The sequence below is a fragment of the Diplotaxodon limnothrissa genome, linkage group LG20, assembly GCF_057381915.1.
Source record: "Diplotaxodon limnothrissa isolate DT_005_m linkage group LG20, D_limnothrissa_male_GT1.1, whole genome shotgun sequence".
NCBI classification, from domain to species: Eukaryota; Metazoa; Chordata; class Actinopteri; order Cichliformes; family Cichlidae; genus Diplotaxodon; species Diplotaxodon limnothrissa.
Genome location: NC_140615.1, coordinates 25,587,548 through 25,608,602, shown reverse-complemented (window position 1 = coordinate 25,608,602; position 21,055 = coordinate 25,587,548). Strand labels below are relative to the sequence as shown.

At 40.3% G+C, this 21,055-nt stretch overlaps 1 protein-coding gene across 2 annotated transcripts in view; it reads left to right on the top strand.

Moving 5' to 3' along the window:
• Nucleotides 1-475: 475 nt before the first annotated feature.
• LOC146611011 (IQ motif and SEC7 domain-containing protein 1-like) overlaps nt 476-21,055 on the top strand; it is a 98,389-nt gene continuing 77,809 nt past the window's right edge. For both annotated transcript variants that reach the window (XM_085344376.1, XM_085344378.1), the window contains exons 1-2: nt 476-1,126; nt 20,073-20,102. In XM_085344376.1, coding sequence (XP_085200502.1) covers nt 867-1,126; nt 20,073-20,102 — 290 coding nt within the window. In that variant the 5' untranslated portion in view covers nt 476-866. The remainder of the gene's footprint in view (nt 1,127-20,072; nt 20,103-21,055) is intronic.

Here is a 21,055-nt window from a genome sequence, read left to right as displayed (position 1 = left end):
TCATTTCATTAGAGGGGAATATAGCCTGCTGGAGAAAATGGCAATACACAAACAGCATAGTAAACAACTCTGCAGGGAAGACGCAGCAGCACTCTGTGTCTACCAGACTGTGTTACAGCGCAAAACACAGTCGCAACAAAGTTCTGCCTAATCAAAAATTGATCAAAATGCGTGCGGCTCTTTGCAATATGAATCCTTGTCGGAGAGAACAGACGATGCGTGTGTTGTCTGCCTGCCTGGAGAAGAGAAGAGGACGTGCACAGGAAATAGATCCGCTGAAATGGAAAAGGGTGGGAAAAATTAAGCTCCTGACAAACTCAACAGTCATTTACCCCCCTGCATTAGGCCAAAAGTAATTACAGCTGCCTGCGAGCGGTAGATTCATAAAACTTGAAAACCCCGCCCACTCCGTCAGCCAAGCGTCTGTTTACGAAAAGTCACGGGAACGGCATGGAGCGAGAGGGACCTAATAGAAAATGTCATACCGCGTTGCCAACAGGGGAATGAGCACACTTTAGAGAGCCAGCCGGGATCCTCACGGTGAAGTCTGTCACATGCGGGTGAATGATATGTTGAAGCCTGCTTGACATTCCCAGCCTTGATATGTGAGTAGTTTCTAGTTTCGTGGCAGTGGGACTTGGAAACGCGTGTAGCCGGGAGTATTTCTGATTCGGATTATTATCACCCTCATCGTTTTTTTGTTTTTTTTGTTTGTTAAAAAAAACAAAACAAAACAATGACAAGGCGTAAAAGGCGCAACGCACTGAATTGTTGCGCCTAAACCCGAGCCTGGACTATAGAGGACCATCTCCCCGGCTTCTGCGCTACGACAGGGAACGCAGGAGAAAAACGGCAGTTGGAGCGACATGGAAAGCCCAACGGAGAACCCTACTAGGGCTGCGGAATATTTGAAGGAGCTTAATAAAATAATCGAGACGCAGCAGGAGTTGCTGGAGAGGCAGAGGGGGAGGATAGAGGAACTGGAGCAGCAAGTGTCCGGCTTATGCTCGGAGAACGCCTGTCTGAAGGAGCAGTACCAGCGGCACCTGGCAACCTGCAGGCTGCTGCAGGGCAGCAACAGCCTCTCCACGCTGGGAGCCATAAAGGAGCACGCCACGCAGGAAAAGTAAGTCACAACGGCATCTTATGTTGTTTCTGTCAAAGTTAAATTAATGCCGTAGAGCTGCGTTTGCTCATTTAGTCTTTAAAAAAGTTCTAAATGTGAGTGAAGTAATTAATGCTAAACGAGAGCCAAAGTGCGCGGAGCCACATTCATGGCACACAGTTACACGGAGCTGCTGCTTTGGGAATCAACGGTCTCCTTTTATTAACGTTGCTGATGGGTTGGTGACCATACTAGCCATCATCGTTATGTGTCTGTTGGTCAAATAAACAGCAGATAAATCTTAAAAATTGCACAGCAATTGTCAGTTACACACTCAGAGGTCTGCAGATCTAGTGCAGATAACATGCTGTACACAAACATGATCGTGGTTCTGTGCACTTGAGAAAACCCCCTTTTCTGGTTCTTTTGGATTAAAAATTAGAGTTTTAAACTTGCAGAATATCGTTTGAACTCATTTAAAAGATCACTTGAAGGAGGGTTTCATGTGCGTAGACAAACACGTATCCTCCAAATATCCTTGATATGAGAAACCAGTAGTTGCAGTCTTTGGGAAACATCACACATATGCTACTTTGGATGAATCTGTTATGCAATAATAGTTTAGGACAGACCCAAAGGGTTAAGCCCCAGGCAGAGCAGAGGAGGTAGGATAGTTGTGGGGCATTTGTATTAGCAGTCTGTCTTACCCTCCCTGTACCATTTCTGTGTTGAATTTCACTCCCTGTTGGCTGTATCTCCAAAATGCTTGCAGACGTTTAACTCAGTTTTGACGCTCTGCAGGATCATGTGATTGTGCTTGACCTTCATCTCCAGGGGCATGTTAGTGTCATGAAGATCACTGGCAGCAAATCAATACTGATGACTCATGGACTGTATGTCTTTGCCAGCTGATAAAGCCAGACTCATGAGATTGGGACATTGTAACAGTGACCTTTAGTGAGCCCCATCTATAAATCTCACGTGGGTATTCTAGCTGATTTCGCTGGGAAAAAGCCTGTCACCATCTCATTCTGTACTGTCAGTGTCTGAACACTATTTGAGTCCAGTTGTGGTAGACTGGCACAAAGGTTACAGAGGAGCCCCTGATTAACCCAGTGAACTTGATAAAATATGGCAGCTGTTAATAATGTAAAGTGGGGTTTATGGAGGATGCAGGATTAAAAATGCCACTTAAGTGCAGTGAGTAATTTAAGGAATGCAGATGCCTTAAGCAAGACTAATTCTAAGATCTGCAAAGGTCATTTTAGCAAAGAGAAGATGGGATTTAAATAGCATATGCTTGGAAATTAAACTGTCTAGTCATGCTTCCCCCCGTGTTACAAGGTCAGGGACAGTGGTAACAGTCGGCAAGAAAAATAGGCCCATATATTTCTACTGAGTAACTTGTTTCTCTGAGGAATTCCCACTTTGGGAGTGTTCTCCTGTTTCGCCATATCTGTGCATACCTCCATAAGGAGTGAGCAGCTTTCGTAAGGCTAGGAGATGTGCTGATACCACTTGGTGCTTTGGTATTACCCATGCCAAGAGACAGCAGTCCTTGTCTGTAGGTTAGATGAGCCACAGTTATGGTATGTATACACGCATATTGTTTTTGTTTTTTTTGTTTTTAAATTGATCAAAGATCTACCAAAAGGTATCTACTTTTTCAAAAATTTACCTGCAAAATATTAAGATTGCGGTCAGCCTTACCTGTACTTTGTTTATAGAAAATTAGGATGTTGACATGCTTGTTAACACAAAGTATTTAGATGGCTTTTAGTTTAGCACATTAATCCTAGCCATGCAAAACTAACATCTAATTTGTAATGGGTTGGTTTTTGGTTTTTTTTGGGTTTTTTTGTATATGTCACCAATTATTGTACTAATATTCCCATCTTTTGACACATCTAAGAAGCTCATTTTCCATCAAAAATCCTTCTGGGCTGCTCAGCAGAGAGCGCTCATTTTGCTACTTGTATCTGCAGTTTCCTTTTCTATTTTTACCACCCAGCGCTTGTCATTGAGTCACAACAAATACTGGCCGATGAAAGGCAGCTGTAAGACTTGTATGATTACCCCCATTCTAGGCACACAACATTTCCACTCGTTTCTTTCTTCAGGAGGAGCTGCCTCCTATCTCAGAAACATGCATGCTGATGCCCCCTGTGATCACAATGAGCTTTTAAAACACTTCAGTGCAAATCAAACATCACATGCCCGAATATCAAAATTATCTGCAAACAGCAGATGATAATGTTGTTTAAACACACGCACGTCAGACCTTTTGGCTCTTTGTCCTGAAAATCATCCTTCGGATGAGGCAAAGCATGCCCCCGCCCCACCCCCATGTCAACGCAGTCTTTTGTCCTTTTTTTTCTTTTTTACATTATGCCGGGAATGTAGACAAAGCTTTCTTTGCTGTGTCAGGCATGTCCTCTTTCCTCTTACTGTGGTAGTTGTCATTCCGGTTACGTAATGAGGAAGTGACTAGCATTAAAAGTACAGTAAAAAGGAAAGCGAATACCTTACCAGAAAAACAAGTAATTCCCAAAACTAGGCCAGTTGTCTGTGTGAAAAGTCTCCTCTTGAGGAATAGATTGACCCTCTGATATTCTCCTTTATTTCTTGGAAATAAAGGAGAATATTAAGCATGAACTAACTAGAGCACCAACTCATGACTATATACTGGATATAAACTCCAAGAGATGCTTATTTTAACTTAGAATAACAGTCTGCCTGGTTTTTGTTTGAAGATGTCAAAAATCTGACTACATCTAAGTCTCACTAATTAATACCTTTTTTTAAAAATTGCTTTTATTTAACCAAAAGCAACGTTTTTAAACATTTCTCTATAGTAATTTAATATGACTGTCTGATCACCTTTTTTTTGTCACGAAGACAACGAGTGGTTTCGTTGAGTTTTGTCTTTCTCAGGAAGGCAAAGCCTGAAATTCAATGGTAGAGATAAACTTTTTTTTTTTTAAGATTATGATCACTACCTTTGTAAAACTCCACCCAGCCCCATGTGCATCATTGTTTTTACTTTTTTAAAATTGATTGCGAAGCATTACAGGCAACAACATGTTTTTGTCATGCACTGGTAAATGTTGACAGTTTGTCTCTGTACGTTTCAGACTAACTGGAAGAAAATGTCACTATAGGTGTTATGTATTAGACAGTTATTCAAATGAATGGATACTTGAAAAACTGGCACTTCATTTGCCTATTTAAGCATAAAATGTCATGCAACTTCCATCACAGAAAAATCGTGTTGATTTAAGTACTTGGGGAATGGAATTTATATGATTAGAGCTGCATGAAGTCAGTTTCTTAAAAATATTTAATAGTAATTTTCTGTGAGTCCAAAATATTAATCTGAACACTTACAGCCAACACTGTAAAAACCTAGCAATGGTTTTATTCATGGAGTGAACCAGAGATTTCCAGAATCCCCTCTGTGTAAAATGTTGACTTTAATATATTAGATTTGTTGTTATTTGTTCTTAAACAAGTGTAGTTAACACATATTTAACCAGATAAGGGCTCAATTGCATATTTTAAATGCAAAATTTCAGAAAACTGGATGTAATTAGTTGACTGGGATTTATAATGTTGTCTTTTCCCCAATTTACATGTGGTGTGTGATTCACCATGCTGTGGAAAGATGTTGGATATAGATATATGTTCCTGTGAGACTAGAAAAGTAACTGCTGAGCTCATGCTGTGTGTTAAACTTTTTATTAGGAAGGGGGAAAAAGCATGGTGGGGGTTGGGGGCATGGTCACGTGATGCATTATGACATTGTTTTGCTCATTTCTTTCTTGAGATTAAAGCCATTACCTCTAACTCTTCCTGCTAAATGTACCAATATGTAGGGATGGGTATCGTTTAGGTTTTATCCGATACCGGTGCCAAATCGGTACTTTTGATACGGTGCAGGTGCTTAAACAGTGCTCGAATCGGTGCTTAAAGAATGGAGAACACAAACTTTGTCCAAAAACCTCTTTTGTTTTTATTTTTAGCAGTCTCTTTTTTTTCTGCAAAATGATAAGCACCATCCAGCCCCACGCACGGGGCGATCCGCGCTAACTCGCTAATGGAGATTTACCACACCCGCAGTAGATGTGCTTGAAGCACTTGTTGCAGGCTGCTAAGTTTGCATCTTTTGCTGTGAAGTACAGTCAGACTTTTGACCGCTTCGCCTTGGGCATTTTTAATCTGTAGCTCTGCTCTAAGAGAACGTACGTACCTGGGCCCACCTACTATCCTTGGAAAGGTTAAATTATTGGCTAGAATCCAAAGTGTATGACATCTCAGGAAAAAAACAAAACACCGAAATAAAGCACCGAAATGTGCGCTGGTTACTACCATTTATGTCAGAACCATTATGGCACCGGATACCCATCCCTACCAATATGTAGCGGATTTAGTGTTACTTCATTTTGCTCTCATTACAGGTCAAAATATAGTTTTTAGTTCCTGATTGTCTGCTGCAGCCAGCATGCCTTTTTCTTGTTAGATAGTGATCTTGAATAGAGTCTGTGATGTTTGTTCATACTGTATATGGGAAGCGCTGAGCTATGCTGGCAGGTTCAATTGTTGCTGGCTGAAGATGACATCTGTAAGTCACTTCAAGAGGGCCATGAAGAGAGAAACAAAAACACAACCACTGTAAAACAGCTGTGGGACTACAAGTCAAAGAAAAGGGGAAAAAGTCTACTGAATGACGCATTACCTTGCTTACTGGTGTCTCTGGTTGGCTATAAACAGACGGTTTTCCCTCTGTGTTGTTTTTACATTTTTTTTCTCTTTGTCCTCTTTTGGACACAACACAGAGAGAGCAGGAAATATGATGTGAAACTGATAGTGGAACCTGTGGTGAAGAGTCAACCTATTTATCAGTGAACTCTACAGAAAAGGTTCTTGTAACGTTGTCAGTCAGGTTCTCAGGATGGACAGCCACTGCCAAGGTGTATATATAAAAAAAATCTTCCCAGTTTGCACAGACCCTGTTATTTTATAAACTTGTCCACCTGGGTGACTACATAGTGGCTTAGAAAGACTAACAGAATAGGAATTATTCCCAGTCAGTGTCGGTGTGTGGCATTCAGGTGAGAGTTAACAGTCACATACATATTATGTTACTTCTGGCTCTATGGTTGCCTGCCTTGTCAGCCCTTTAGTTCAACAGTATTTATGCTGACCATATAGTTTCTTTCCTAATGGAGTTTGTTTTTAACAGCCCTCTATAGTTTCTTGTATTCCTTGTACTCACAGTGGAATTAAGTTACAAGTATTTCAAGACAGCGTTGCAAGTTTTCGCTGCACGCATTAATGATAAGTGGTTACATGTGCAGTTATGTTGAGACTGTGGCAGCTTTTCGGCCACGTGTCCCAGGTCAGTCTCAGAAGCGATTAAAACAATTACAGCCACAAATTAAACCTTTAATGAAACCTTTTCAGTGTTTGCGAAAAAATGTTTTTCCATGCGTGATGCAGTAGAAGCTGCTGTTTTAATCAGAGTGGATCCACTGTGATCCGAATAGGTCCTCTGGGGTTTGGGGGTAGAATACTGTTTGCTATTACTTTCATTTCTTATCTCTGAGCTGGTGGATGCGTCTGCCAGGCCACATTTAGCATTCAGACTTTGTCCCAGGCCCAGATAGCCAACCGAGTGTAAACAAAATTTGTGATGCTGATGTGATTGCTGGTGTGATAACTTCAACTGTAGATGACAAACAGCTGATATGTCATTTCTGAAACTCTTCTTTTTTTTTTTTTTTTTCACTCAGCCTTTGAGTTTTTAGTTTTCCAAAGTGTATTAAAGAGATATTTGAATGTAGATGTTTTGGTTATTCTATGTTTGGAAATCTGATGTAATTATGCACTGAAACAACAGTGGAAAATTCCGAGTCATGTTAGAGATTTGAGTTCAGCGACTGTGGGAGAAGACTTTGTTAATAAATTTTTTTTTTTTTTTTAATTCCAGGCAGTCTTTGAAAATGAAGAGCATAAAGAAGCATATGTGCTCTTGAGTGATCAATTATTAATCAATAACACAAGAAATTATTTCAAACACCAGTGCTCGAACAAGACTTCTGAATGCTGGTGAATGAGCAGCAAAGCTCTTGAGTTGCTGATGATGTGCAGTGCTAGGCTTGGTTACTTGCCAAGACACAGACTGCATAGTTTCTGTAGGGCTGTGAGAACAAGAAGAACATTTTTAGGCAGGCAGTGCATTTTCAGTATATGTTTTATAGATTCATTTACTGTCATTTCATATATTCAGCAGCTGGTAAACTGTGCTTTGGAGCAAATGTTTGACAGTTAAAGCAGTTGGATATTTCATTTTCTTTTTAAAATGCATTTGAGATTTGGCTTTTCTTTAATAAATGTTCAACAACAAAATCTGAACCATTCCTATCTTGTAAAAAATGGAGTCCCAGACAGTTTGACTAACCAGAGTCACTATTTTATGACTCCTCTTGGTTGCACTTATCAAACACGGTAACGTGAGCATAAGAAACAATGAATGAGAGAGGTAAATAACTCAAGTGACACATTTATTGAACTTAAATAATAATAATAATCCACAAAACACCATAATACAGCAATAAGTGAACAATTCTTCCTTTTTCTCTTTTTCCGTTCTCTTTTCTGTTTAGATCAGGGCTGCCCAATCCCAGTCCTCGGGATTGGGACTGTAGGATAGTAGCTCCCGGGAGCTACTATCCTGCAGCTTTTAGATGCATCCCTACTCCAACACAGCTGAATCAAATGGTTTGATTACCTCTTCAGCATGCCATCATGTTTGGCAAAGGCCTGATAACAAGCCATTCATTTGATTCGGGTGTGTGGGAACAAGGATGCATCTAAAAGCTGCAGGACGGTAGCTCTCGAGGACCGGGATTGGGCACCCCTGGTTTAGATAGACAAATTGTTTTGTGCGTTGTGTTGTGATACCGCTACATATCTTTGTGGTAAGCTATTGTGAGTTGCTCCGTGAGATTCATACCTAAATAAGGAACTTGCATTTCAATTTCTAAAGCTTTGGTTTTTTTATTATTTAATTTATCTCATTATATTGCAGATCTAGTGCTTGGAACCAAGCCTGTTAGTACTCATAGGAATTAGAATAGAATAGAATAGAATAGAATTCAACTTTATTGTCATTGCACATGCACAGGTACAGGGCAACGAAATGCAGTTTGCATCCATCCAGAAGTGCTTTAGTGATATAGATATATTACAATATATATTAGCAATAATATAGATATGTGAGTATATTACAGAAATGGGTCTATTATGGTATGTTATAATGTACACGGTATGAAGTATGTTGTGAATATTCTATAACTATAAGTATGTACAGCCTGTAGTGAGTACAAGCTATGTACAGGATATGAACAGGATATAAATATGAAAAACTATACAGAATATGAAATAAATAACTTTACAGAATCTGGGATATACAGCTATACAGAAATGGGAACTATGCAAGTTGTAAACAGTTGTAGGATTAAAGATTATCGAATGTACAGAATGATTATTTACACAGAGCTATACAGTAGTGCAGTTAAGATAAGTGAGGGTGTAGATAGTTTCTACAGAGGCTATATAAAGTGCTAGTGGTTGTGAGTGGTGGTTCAGTCCATGTTATTATTGTGTTTGAGGGTACAGTTGTCCATTGTGGGTGTGTGTATGTTCAGTCCATGAGTTTAACGTGGGTCAGATGTCAGGAGGCAGAGTTCAGGAGTCTGACAGCTGTGGGGAAGAAGCTGTTCCGGTACCTGGTGGTCTTAGTCCGGAGGCTCCTGTGGCGCCTCCCAGAGGGCAGGAGGGTGAAGAGTCCATGTGATGGGTGACTGGGGTCTTTGATGATTTTCCCAGCCCTTTTCAGACACCGCTTCCTGTAGATGTCTTTTATGGCAGGAAGTGGTGCTCCGGCGATGCGCTGGGCAGTTTTCACGACCCTCTGCAACGCCTTCCGGTCCGAGGCAGAGCAGTTCCCGTACCAGACTGTTATACAGTTGGTCAGGATGCTCTCGATGGTGCAGCGATAGAAGTTCACCAGGATGTCTGAGGACAGGTGGTTCTTCCTCAGAGTCCTCAAGAAGAAGAGGCGCTGGTGAGCCTTCTTGACCAGCTTGGAGCAGTTGGTCGTCCAGGTGAGATGTGTCGTCAATTGAATCAATAGATACTCAAGTACTTGATAAATGTCCTTTCAGGTAGCTGATTTTGGTCAGTACTGTTGTTCACTGTCATCTGTGGTTTTGTATTGCTTTCTGTGTGGGTTACAGATGTTATGTCTTGGCTTCTTTGCTGTAATTTGCTGCCTAAGAACAACTTAGTTGCCCTTCCTAAGCCCCCTCTGTTGAGCTTGTCGACTGGAAATTGGCAGGTTCATAAATAGTTCACCCCATGCCACTGTAACGGCTTTAGCATGTGTTTTGGGACCACATGGCTGGAAAGAATAGCATAATGGAGAAAGCTGCTTCTTGTGGCTGGTGGTGTCCACTCATTTACCCGGTGATCTGCTGAACAATCAGTGTGCCAAACCAAATTTACGAGCACATGGGCTCCCATTCTCCAGCAAAGCCCCCTCTAATGAAATGCCCCTACTAGATTAATGTCTACACAGGGATGATTTGCATCCAGACCCACCTATAAATTTCAGGCAATGGCCAAAGAGAATTTGAAACTTGCACTCAAAATCAACTGCAGGCTGCCTTTAGGTGTAATAGACTGTCCCTCCTCAGTGTGACTGCAGTCTTGCTGGAAGGAAGCCAGGCACTGCTGACCTCTGGTTCCCCCAATCAGGCCTATCACGACACTGTTACAGTTGTTTTGTGTCCTTTGTTCTTGCTAGTTGTCTCATAAGATAGGATAATTATGGCCATAATGAACACTGTTACCTCATGGGGTTACAAGTAAAGCCTTCACCAAAAAACCGTTTATGTTTAAATCACCAAACTCAGCTGGATTTAACTTGCAAGTAAAGTCTTGATATCAATTCCTGTGGGATTTGAGAGTAATGATGTCAGTGGACTAGATAAGGATAGTATGGCGCCATTTGACATGCGTTTCAGAAACCACAATGATTGGATTGTGACTGAGCGTCGATTCAGTGAATGAAATGAGTGAAAACAAGGATGCCTGAAAGTCAAGTTGTGTGGCTTGTTTGCATTGCGCTTAAATGATTTATGATCGGGAACTTCAGGGATAAACCAATAGATCTGACTAAGGTGTGTTGATGGACATCGAAGCTTAAGTAAACACGTATGGTTAAAGTGTTAGTCATATAAACCCAACTTCTCATGTGTTTTTCTCTTTTTTTGGGGGGGGGGTGTGTTTTTAATAATTTAATCTAACTCGCTGCTGATGGTAGTGTATGAGTAGTGAGGTATATCAATTGTCTCACCTTGCTCTGAGTAGGAAAGAAAGAACACATGCTGTTTTCTCAAAGCGCCGAACAGCTTTTGCAGATACAGTATTGTTTGGCCTATTCTTGCTGTTGGCCGTGAAATGAAAATGATACAGTGCTGTTTTTATGGTGTTGTAGGTGCCGAAATGCAAAAATATATGGGTCATTTTAGCCAATTGCTAGGCAGTTGCTAGGCAACGTGATGACGTTATAATATATCATGTGCAATTCAAGTTTTGTGGCAATAAATGAGATGTTGTTGTGATGAAATAAAAAAGAACAGTGTGCTTGCATGAGGTGTTATAAAACCTAAAAACGGGTTATTTTAACATGTTGCTGTGTGATTGCATGACATCATAATATCTGATACCTATGAGAACCTTCAGGGGCCCAAGATGTACTTATTGGCCAGGTTTGGTTGCTCAGCCCCTGATGCTGTAGTAGGATTTGGCAGACAAAGGAAGAAACTCACAATTAGATATTGTGCGTATTATAGTACCATACTGCATATGATGTAATGGAGCACTGAGCTCACGATTCACAAGTAGCACATTACAATGACAAGATTTTTTTTCTGTGTTCTCATAGTTGGTTATTTTCAGAAAAAAGCAAACAAAAAACTGTTCATGGAGACAAAAACAGCTTTTTGCTAGAAAGTTACAATATTATGTTTACTCAAAATGTACTAAATGAGTCTCATCTTTTTCATTTTTGTCAGTTTTGTGTTAAAGAAGATTTATGGATGATAAAATGTTCTCTTCTCTGTTTATTCCCTGATGTTTTTGCTTTCTTTATTATTGCAAACTGTGATCAGCACTGAAACAGCACACTTGTAGCGGCCACAAGGCCAAAGTATAGTTGCCTGTTCATTCTTTATTTCTTCAGTTGAACCAATTATCTGCCTCACAGCTGTCAAAACCAGCTGATGCAGCAGCTGAATCGAAGGCAATTTGTAGCATAGTACCTGTGGAGAGCTGTTTGAAATGCTGCCACTAGTTTTCTGCCAAGTGGGAGTGCGGTGTGTGTGTGTGTGTGTGTGTGTGTGTGTGTGTGTGTGTGTGTGTGTGTGTGTGTGTGCGTGCGTGAAAAGCTGACAAGGTGGAGGCTGAGTCAACAGTTAAACACAGATGAGGAGCTACTGCTTACACACACTCTTCTTAGTCACCATGGATAGATGTCAACACAGGCCTTGTTACAGCTGGCTGGGCTGAATTTTCTGTTGCGAGTACTTAACTGGTTTGTGTATTTAAGTTTGCTGATGGTTACTTGCTGGTTTAACAGGTTCAATTGCTTCCACTCAGGTGTTGGCTTGCGGTATGTGCATTTCAAATGCTTGTAGATGGAGTGCACTTCTTCTCTTGTTCTTTATAACCTCAGACTTTGCAAGAGACTCTGAGGGCTCACCCAAATCCGAGCAATATGTTCAGGAATGCAGCCTGAGTAAGAGTGAGATCCCCCTGTATCCAGCTCACTTTGTTAGGTCAGGTGTTTAAGACCACTTGGATTCAAAGTGGGAGGAAAAAACCAGTGCGCCTTTTTAACATGCTCAAGAGCTTTAAATGTCTGGAAACAAAAGTCTAATATTATTTAGATGCTATTGTAATCTCGCTGATTGTGTTTATGTTTGAAACACGACCATCCAAAAAGTTGAGAGGCTGTTTATATACGAAGAAACACAAAATTAAATTTTAATTTATAAACCATTTAAAGCCTACGGCTCAGTTTCCCAGACATGAATTATACCTAGTTGTAATCATAAACTTTTCTTTGAATGTTTTTTTTTTTAAATTTTAAATTTACTGGTTAGATTTGGTCTGGGACTGCAGTTAATCCATGTCTGGTAAACATGCTGATTATGTTATTTTGAACATTGCATAGAGAGCTATTTTGAATCTGATGCCGGCAATCAGGGACAACATTGTTAGTTTAATTAAAGTATTTACATGATTAGTTATAAAAAGAGACTCCCTGAGGGATCGTCTTCTGCGAAAAAGTGAAATATTGTTGGTTCAAAGTGTTTGACAATATAGTACTAAAGTCAGATTGCAAAGAATTTGGGAATTCCCTTTAAAGAGGCAGAGAATCCACATCTCTGGATGAAATGGACAAAGAACTAATATTGAATGGCCCTGCTATTTGGGCCCTTAGGTATGACTTTATTAAAAATAGACATTTTCCTGTTGTGGAAATGTGTTGCTGCATCCAGAAATAATGTAGTTTAAAATTTTACCATGCGAAGAAACATAAACTATGTCCGCTTACTCCTCTGGACCAGAGCTCAACTGTCCCGTGGTCTTGCAAAACAAAATTTGGACACTTTGTCCACAAAGCTAAGGAGCACAGGGAACATCCAGCAGAGTGTCTGAAATGGGGACATCACTGAGCTTTTTCTTTCTTAAGCAGAGTTTTTTGTCATGCCATATGTAGTTTTTTCTCATACACAGTATAAAAGATGGACATAGCTACTAATGTCACCTGTTGGTATTTGAAGTCCCATTTTGAGCATTTCCAGCGCAGCCAAAAAAAAAAGAATGTGAAAAGCAGGTGTTTTTTTTTTTATTTTTTAAACTGCATGCTCATTGGCTAACGACTAACGATTCTTAAAGTCATTAGGAAAGCGTTTATAGCAGCGGTCTCCAACCTTCTTTGCACCACGGACCGGTTTATGCCCGACAATATTTTCACGGACCGGCCTTTATAGTGTCGCGGATAAATGCAACAAAATAAAACCAGTACCGGTACCGAAAAAAAGATTTAATCATAACACACATGAAAAGACCCAGGAAAACAGAGTTAACGATAAAAACGATAACACTAAAAACCCTGAAAACCATACATTTCACAGCCGAGCCTCAACTCTCGCGGCCCGGTACCAAACGACTCACGGACCGGTACCGGTCCGTGGCCCGGGGGTTGGGGACCGCCGGTTTATAGAGTCAGAAAACTGCTCTCCTATTTACTACTTCTGATGTTTTACAGATATTTAACTAACCAGGTGGGATTAACTTGGCTGTCTGACAATCATGGTAACTATGTAGGAATAAGGCCCCGGTCTCATAGGGCTAGAAAATGATCTGCGACCATCTGACAACCTCCTGTCATAAAGTAAAAGTGAATATTCCACAGCTGGTTGCAATTGGTTGCTAGAGGTTGATGGCAGTTGCTCAGAAAATGATTTGCGAAGTCTTAGTTAACACAGGTCTACAGACGGGTCAGTGATGTCCACAACCACTAGGGGAATAAACTTTAATTTCTCAAACCAGTTTACAAACCACTTCCTTGTGATTGCTTTTGTTCGCTAGCTAATCGCCGCGGTCATAGTTTTAATGGAGGCGACAGACTTGTCTGTGAAAGTGCATCACCTTCTGTACAACCAGTTTCACTCAGCAACATTATTGTACATGAAATGGACAACTTGCATATCTGTGAGGCCTTATTGATTCTTGACCAACATTCAAGGAAGACTGCTTAAATTAGCAAGGTGATGTCAAACCATATGCTGCACATATTTCAAGAGTAATGCTGCTTGGAAAAGAAAAACTACCTGAAAGAACCCATTGAAAATCTTTTTGCTCATTGTGAAAACAAAAAAATTACAAAGAGTGTCTTGAACCTTTTGGGCAGCTAAAAAAAAAAACAGTCTTAAGCACAGATGGGAAAACTCTGACTGGTACTCCAGTGTAGATGATGAGAACTTAAAGTGGGCAAAAGAAGAATGGGGCTTTGTGCAGTTTTCTTGTACAAGTGTGTATGTGTGTACGAATGTGTGTTTGTGAAGAATTGCCACTTTCCTTTTATGCAGGAGCTGACAGCCTGTGGGGGTCATGCACCAGTAACTCCTCAGAGATACATAATTTGACAGCACCATGAGAAACAAACCACTACAGAGAGGACTCATTAGATCTGCTTAGCAAGACACATTTGTGCTTTTAATTAGCTGCTTATTAATACAGATCATTTAGGTCTCAGTAATATGGACACAAGAAGTGTGTATTGCACTGAGGAGCCTAAGACTTGATGAATGGCCTTAATTTATGTACTTGACTGGGGGGAAAAAAAATGGGAAGTAGTAATAAAGACACACAAACAAGCATCTTACCAGAGAAGCAAGTGTAAAATCTACATCAAACATTAAAATGATGCATCTTGACTGCAGTGTTCTTTGAAAAGGAAACATCTTATAAAATATTGACAATAAATGTGAAAAGGTACACAAGAGCGTCTAGCTTTGGTGTTCCTCCTCTGAGGGACCTGTCAGCGTGAGTGAGCTGTTATAGCCGACCGCAGGTTCAAGTCATTGATCATTTGATGGCATTGTTCTGAATGGAGGCAAGAGCCACGAAATTGCAACAAGGCCTGTTCTGCTTTCAGTAGAAAGTTTTGAAAATTGAGTGCAACTCTGGATTTGATTTATTATTTTTCATCACGGCTTGAAGGAGTTTGATCGCAGAAGCTTAAAGCATTTCATAACTGCCATGCTTGTTGCTGAATTCCACAGTATATTATTCAGTAAAGCCACTAACTGTTTAGGTAACTTTGGAAATAACTTTGGTCTATCCAGTTCAGTCAAGGACTGCGACGTTCATAATGGCATTCCTGCTGTTAGCCTTGTCAAGTGCGAGGTGAAGAGGTCAGAGGTGAAGATGGGTCTGTGTGTCCTGATTGTATTTATTTATTTATTTTAAATGTTGAGGCCGATAGAACACAAAGTACAGTAAGAGAATTGCAGTAGAAATATGTGGTACAGCACTGTTTGCATGCAGTATTAAATATGGTCTCCAGTGCAGTAGTCTTATTTGCAATGTCATCAATCAAATGCCTTAAAAAAAAAAAAAAATAACTACAGTAGCTTCTGATATTTTCTAAATAAGTGGAAGGAAATGGGTGCACATGTTTTTCTTTATTGCCCAGTGCTATTTTTTTTTTATTTTTTTTTTGCCACATTAAAAGTGATGAAGTGCTAGAAGCTATTTCTTCGAGGCCTAACCCTACTGAATATTTTACAGTGAAAAACAAATAATGGGTTTCTAATTACATTGGGACAGGTCTTTCCTGAAAGAGGTGAGGAAAGTAAAACAGCATAGGAAAATGTGCCCAAGCTTTAATAATACATGGTAACGTATCTGAAAGCGAAGAAAATGTTTTACCTACAATAAGCCATACACAGTGTAAAAACAGGAATTTGTTGGAAGCAAGGTGTGTTTGTCTGTGTGTTGCACAGTAGATGATGTTCCAGTTTATTTGATGCTAAGCAGGGAGATATGATTAAATGAGCAGACTAATGCATTTCTGCAGCCGTGTCCAGTTGCACTTACTCTTGCAGAAACGCAGATTGATAAACTCTGAGTCAGCGTTCTTTGCACTCGCTCTGCCCTCCCTGATCATTTCCTCTCTCACAACAGGAAACAGACTGTCCTCACAGCAACAGACTCTGTATCTGATCCAAAGGAGAAAAAAAAGGGCTTAAATATGTACCGTACACATGCAGTGAGGTAAAGGGCAAGTGGAAGCCACTGAGATGGCAGTAAATGTAATACTGGTTGTGGGGTGGAAATCTTAATTCTACCACTTGAGATTTCACTTCTCTGCAGGCCGCTATTGGAGAAACCACCCTCACAGCTTGAGGAGGCCTTCCTGTGGAATGATACTTCCAATGGGATTTGGCATTTCATGCATTATTTAAAAGGCTTTGGGAATGCACCTGAAAGTGCCTGGTGTTTCAGCGCAATGCAGAAGAAAAACAGCTCAACTTGGATTCTTGCTTTCATTCATGTATTTGTCATCATTAAGATGATAGTTTCCACTTAAATAAGGCAATAAAAAGTGGATTTCATTTTTATTTCCATTACCACCCAAATTAGCTTTGAGAACCTGAGTGAATTAATAATCCATTAATATTCTTTTCTCATATAACCCTACATTCTGAAGGCGCTTTTTCTCAACTCGCTGTTTTCCGTAGCCATTTCGGAAATCTAATTTGGCTCAAATCTAGTTGGTACAATTCCTGATTGAGTTCTAATGACTCAGTCAAAGAGGCAGGTCCTGCAAATCGCAGTAAAGCAGCCATCAGAGTTTTTACAGTTCATTGTACATTGCTGAAAATATCAGCAGCAGCAGCATGTCCTCAGTTTGATTCCTAGCCAGCAGGATGTGTACTTCATGCTTTCTTTCTCACCTTCTTTCTGCCTGTCTCTGCTGTGACTAATTAAGGCAAAAGAATGTCTTTAAATGGATGCACCTGTCACTTACAGCCTTAAAATGGCTTTAATTGGTGCTTCTATCATGTCACTGTAACCGTTACAGAACTTTATGGTGAGTTTCTGCTTACTGTTTAGGTAACTTGATCATTTTTAATCGTTCTAACAGCTCGTATGTGTTTTTTCAGCTGTTGCAGGCAATTCTAAAACCCACTGAGCACTGACTGCTGGGGATGGTGAGCATCGGTTAAAGAGGGAAATATTTCCTTAAGGGATCAATAGAGATGCACGCACTGGATTTTTAGACATGAAATTCACCAAGTGATCAGAAACATGACTCTGTGAATGCTAATTTTAGTTGCTCTGTAACAGCTGGATTTGTAAATGAGCAGCTGCTTCTTGTCAGTTTCCCATATTAAATTAAGAATTGTATGAGCACTTGCATTTGCAGCCTTTTTGCCAGTGCCCTTCCATAGCCAACAAGTTAGTGACTCAGGGGCAGAAAGTCAGGCTCCATATGAATACAAATGACTGATGATACATGGAGCTGTATAAGATGCAGCAGACTGTCCATTTGTCTTCTGTACAAGGGTGACAGTTTTGCAGGAAAGACCATAAAAATGAATGCCTCACCACACAAGTCAGGATTTCTGCAAATGTAGTAACAGTAATAGTAGTAGTACTAGTAGTAGTAGAAGTCATATTCAATCTGTAGGCTGGAGGAGCTGTCCAGGGTACTGACCACTTCTTGTGTGCTGTGGCCGCCTCTGAGGATGGTGGGTTAGAAAGTGGGAAGTTGTTTAAAAGATGGAAATATCATTTAGTCAAAGATTTGTGAAGCATGGTTTTTGTCTGATCATTTTTTTCACTGATGCATTGTATACACAGCAATCAATTTCTCCAGTAATTGTATCTGGACTGGAGAATGTGTGTCAATGAATCTCATCCCACCATTGCATTATATTGACTCCGCTGTATTCTTACCTCAGCCTATTTCCACAGTCCAAATGGGATTTGCGTTAATGAAAATGCAGACGGTATCAGGTTTCTTCTGTGCTTTATGGAAATAATTAAGATTTTTGGATGCCGTTGCTGAAAAATTGCTGACAGTCTTAAGGAGATGTTTAGGTGAGCTATAGATATTTGAAATGAGAGGAATGGTACATGGCCAACACCCAGGCAAGCAAACAAGTAAAATGACTTGGAATGATGAGGAGGACAACAATCACCAATGAAGAACTATGCAGAGAATCATCAACAATAAGGATGAACAGCACAACCCTTCTAAGAAAAGCCTTTGTATGTACAGTACCAGTAACTATACCGTCTATTCACAAATGAATCCCTCATTGTTTGGTTTGGTTAACAGTAGAGACTACATTTTATTTCTGTAGTGTGAATAGCACTGTACTTGCTTTTAAAATGCTATTTACTAAAGGCAATTTCTAAAAGAACCTATGAAATGGCAGGGTCAAAGGTTCATAGGTATGACCGACCAAGCTTGCAGCTAGAACTGCAATCAAGCATTTGGAACAACTGGCAATAAGTCTTTCACATCACTGTGGAAGGATATCGGCCCACACTCTTCTTTGTGTGGTTGTTTATGGTCCATTAGTCCATCGACTTTGAGTAGACCAATCCAAAACCTTTTTTCTTTTTCTTCATGGTCAATCAGATGTGAACTTGCTGGTGTGTTTGGGACATTGTCATAACACAAGTAAGCCTGAGCTTTTGGACATGACATGCTCGTTGGAGATTCTCCAAGATTTTCTGCTAGAGAGGAAAATCCATGGTTCCAGGAGACCATCACCACCATGTTCCATTGTTGGTATGATGTTCATTTTATGCTGTTAGTTTTACTTCAAATGAAACCTTCCAAGTCATCATGAAGATGTTTTTTTTTTTTTTTTTTTGGGAAATCTGAGACAAGACTTTGTGGGGTTTTTTTTGTTTGTTTATTTGTTTTCTGCCAGATATGTCATTCTGGTCCTGTCTCTTTCTTATTGTTGAATCATGAACACTGAACTTAACTTAGGCAAGTGAGGGCTCCAGTTCTATTGTGGCCTCATGGATGAGTCGTTCATGTGCTCTTGTAGAGATTTTGGTAGGCCAGCCGCTCATGGGAAGGCTCTCATGAGAGATCCACTATGCTTTCACTATAGTGTCTGTGAAGGTTCTCAGTCATCCAGGTCATCGTAGGCAAAGGAGCTTGCAAAGAAAAGCGTCTGGACTTCTTTAAGTTGCTTGAAGACGTTTCACCTCTCATCCGAGAAGCTTCTTCAGTTCTAAGGTCAAATATTTAAACCCAGTGGGAGTATCCCCCCCAAAGAGGGACAAAAGGACCCCCTGATGATCCTCTAATCACATGAGCCAAGGTGTGAAAGCGGGTGTGGGTCCCAATCAGCCAGGGTTTTGGGTGAGCTCATTGTGAAACCTGACCCCACCTTATCATGCGATTTCCTGAGGTCAGATGGCCCAGGATGTGAGTGGGCGTTAAGGCGTCTGGGGAGGGAACTCAAAACTGGATTATAGATGGCAGGCAGTTGGTGTCGTAAACCCCCGCCTCTGTTCAAAGATGGTCGCTCACAGTGGACATAGATGACTATTTTCACTATAGTATGTGGTTGTACCACATACTTTTTAACATGTGGGCCACCCTTGCTTATGCTGTTTTCGGTCAGTCAGCCAGCCACAGAGAAGTTCTAACATATAAAGAGCCTTACAAGCAATGGAAAGTGTCCACTGTAGCCACGATGTGTGCTTTTCATCCCTTTTTTCCCTTTTTGATCCATATTCCCTTAAATGAATCAACATGTGACTACTGCATTTTGTATTTAATTGGATTATTTATTTGTGTATTTTACAGCACTGTGGCTGTTACAACCAGAATAGTTGTAGTTTCACATTTCTTGTCCACGAGTCGTCTATTCTATTACACAGGCCATCATGAAAGTTTCATGCCTATCTAAACACCAAAGTATAAAAAGGTTGGGGTTTTTTTTTTTTTTTTTTTGTCTTCAAGGACAAGATACTGGATTCAGTAGACACATTTTTGACACATTCAGTGGAATATTTTGTAAATGTCACACCAAAGTTGTATCTAGAATATAAATTGTGTCCACTTCTCAGGAGACCAGATTGATCTGTTTAAAAGTGTAGCACCTGTCAGTGTCAGATAGCTGCACTTTACTGCAATAATGCAGTTGCTGAATCAAAGCCTGGTGGTTAGTGAGCCATTTTATGTAACTTCACTTGTCTTTTGCTGTCCTACTGAAGCACTGCAGCATCCCTGTTTCTACCTGTTTAACAAAAACCATTAAAACCGTGTGTCTCATTTGTTTTTCAGATCTGAATGTGACGCCTCCAGAATGGTCAGGTATGTCCACCTGCTTTTAAAAATCTGTTATTATTGTTTTTATCTGTTTAGGTTGATGCATCTGCCTGATACTTATCTAATTTAAAGAAAAGCTTGTGCCTTTTGGGGAAATCGTCTTATTGCGCCAGAAAATACTTTGGTGAAGACACTGTCCTACATAAGTCTTTCAGTTTGAGTGAGGAAAATGAATAACCAAGGATCATGAGGCTAGCCAGGGTAAGTGAGGAACTGAGGTAGGGCTGTTATTGGTGTTTCTTGATATTGCAGTGTGGAGGAAGTAATGAGATTTTTATGTCCAGTCCAAGGTCACACTCTTCTGTTGATAGTTGCTGGCTGTGTGAACTTCGATAGCTGGAGATTTATAGGTTTGTTTCTCCTGACAGAGTTAAGTTGTGGGTTGATTTAAAACTGTAATGTGAGTCCATCATTTGCTGTGAACAAAGCTGAGGGAATATGGCTTGCATGCAGAGAGTAGATGGGCTTCTCTTGCTGGTAAACACACTCCTTATCTGCAGTTTCTCTCTTTAGGGATGTCTCGCTATGGGATCCAAACAGTCTCTCCCCCTGCCTCTGTAGTGCGGTGTATCAAGAACCTAACAGAGTCTAGAAAAGTTGAAAAATTGTGGCAGAGCCTGTCCCGTGTTTTTGATACCAATTTTCCAGGCTGTGTCTGTTCTTTCCTTATACTCTCTGCTGTCTGCACTCCCAGGCTGCTTCTCTTCTGCTCTAAATGTCCCATTACAAATCTGAAGTAAATTCAGAGGGCCACAGCCTGAAGATGTGTGCCAGTCTTTGTCTTTGTACAGTCCCAGGATATGTGTACTTCAGTATGTGCTTGCAAAGCAGAGACGTGTGTGTGTATATGAGGTTTGTTTCACACTCGGTGTGTAAATCATCCCAGAAAATGGGTTATATGAAACTTTTATGTGTTCTGTATGAATTTGGATAAATCA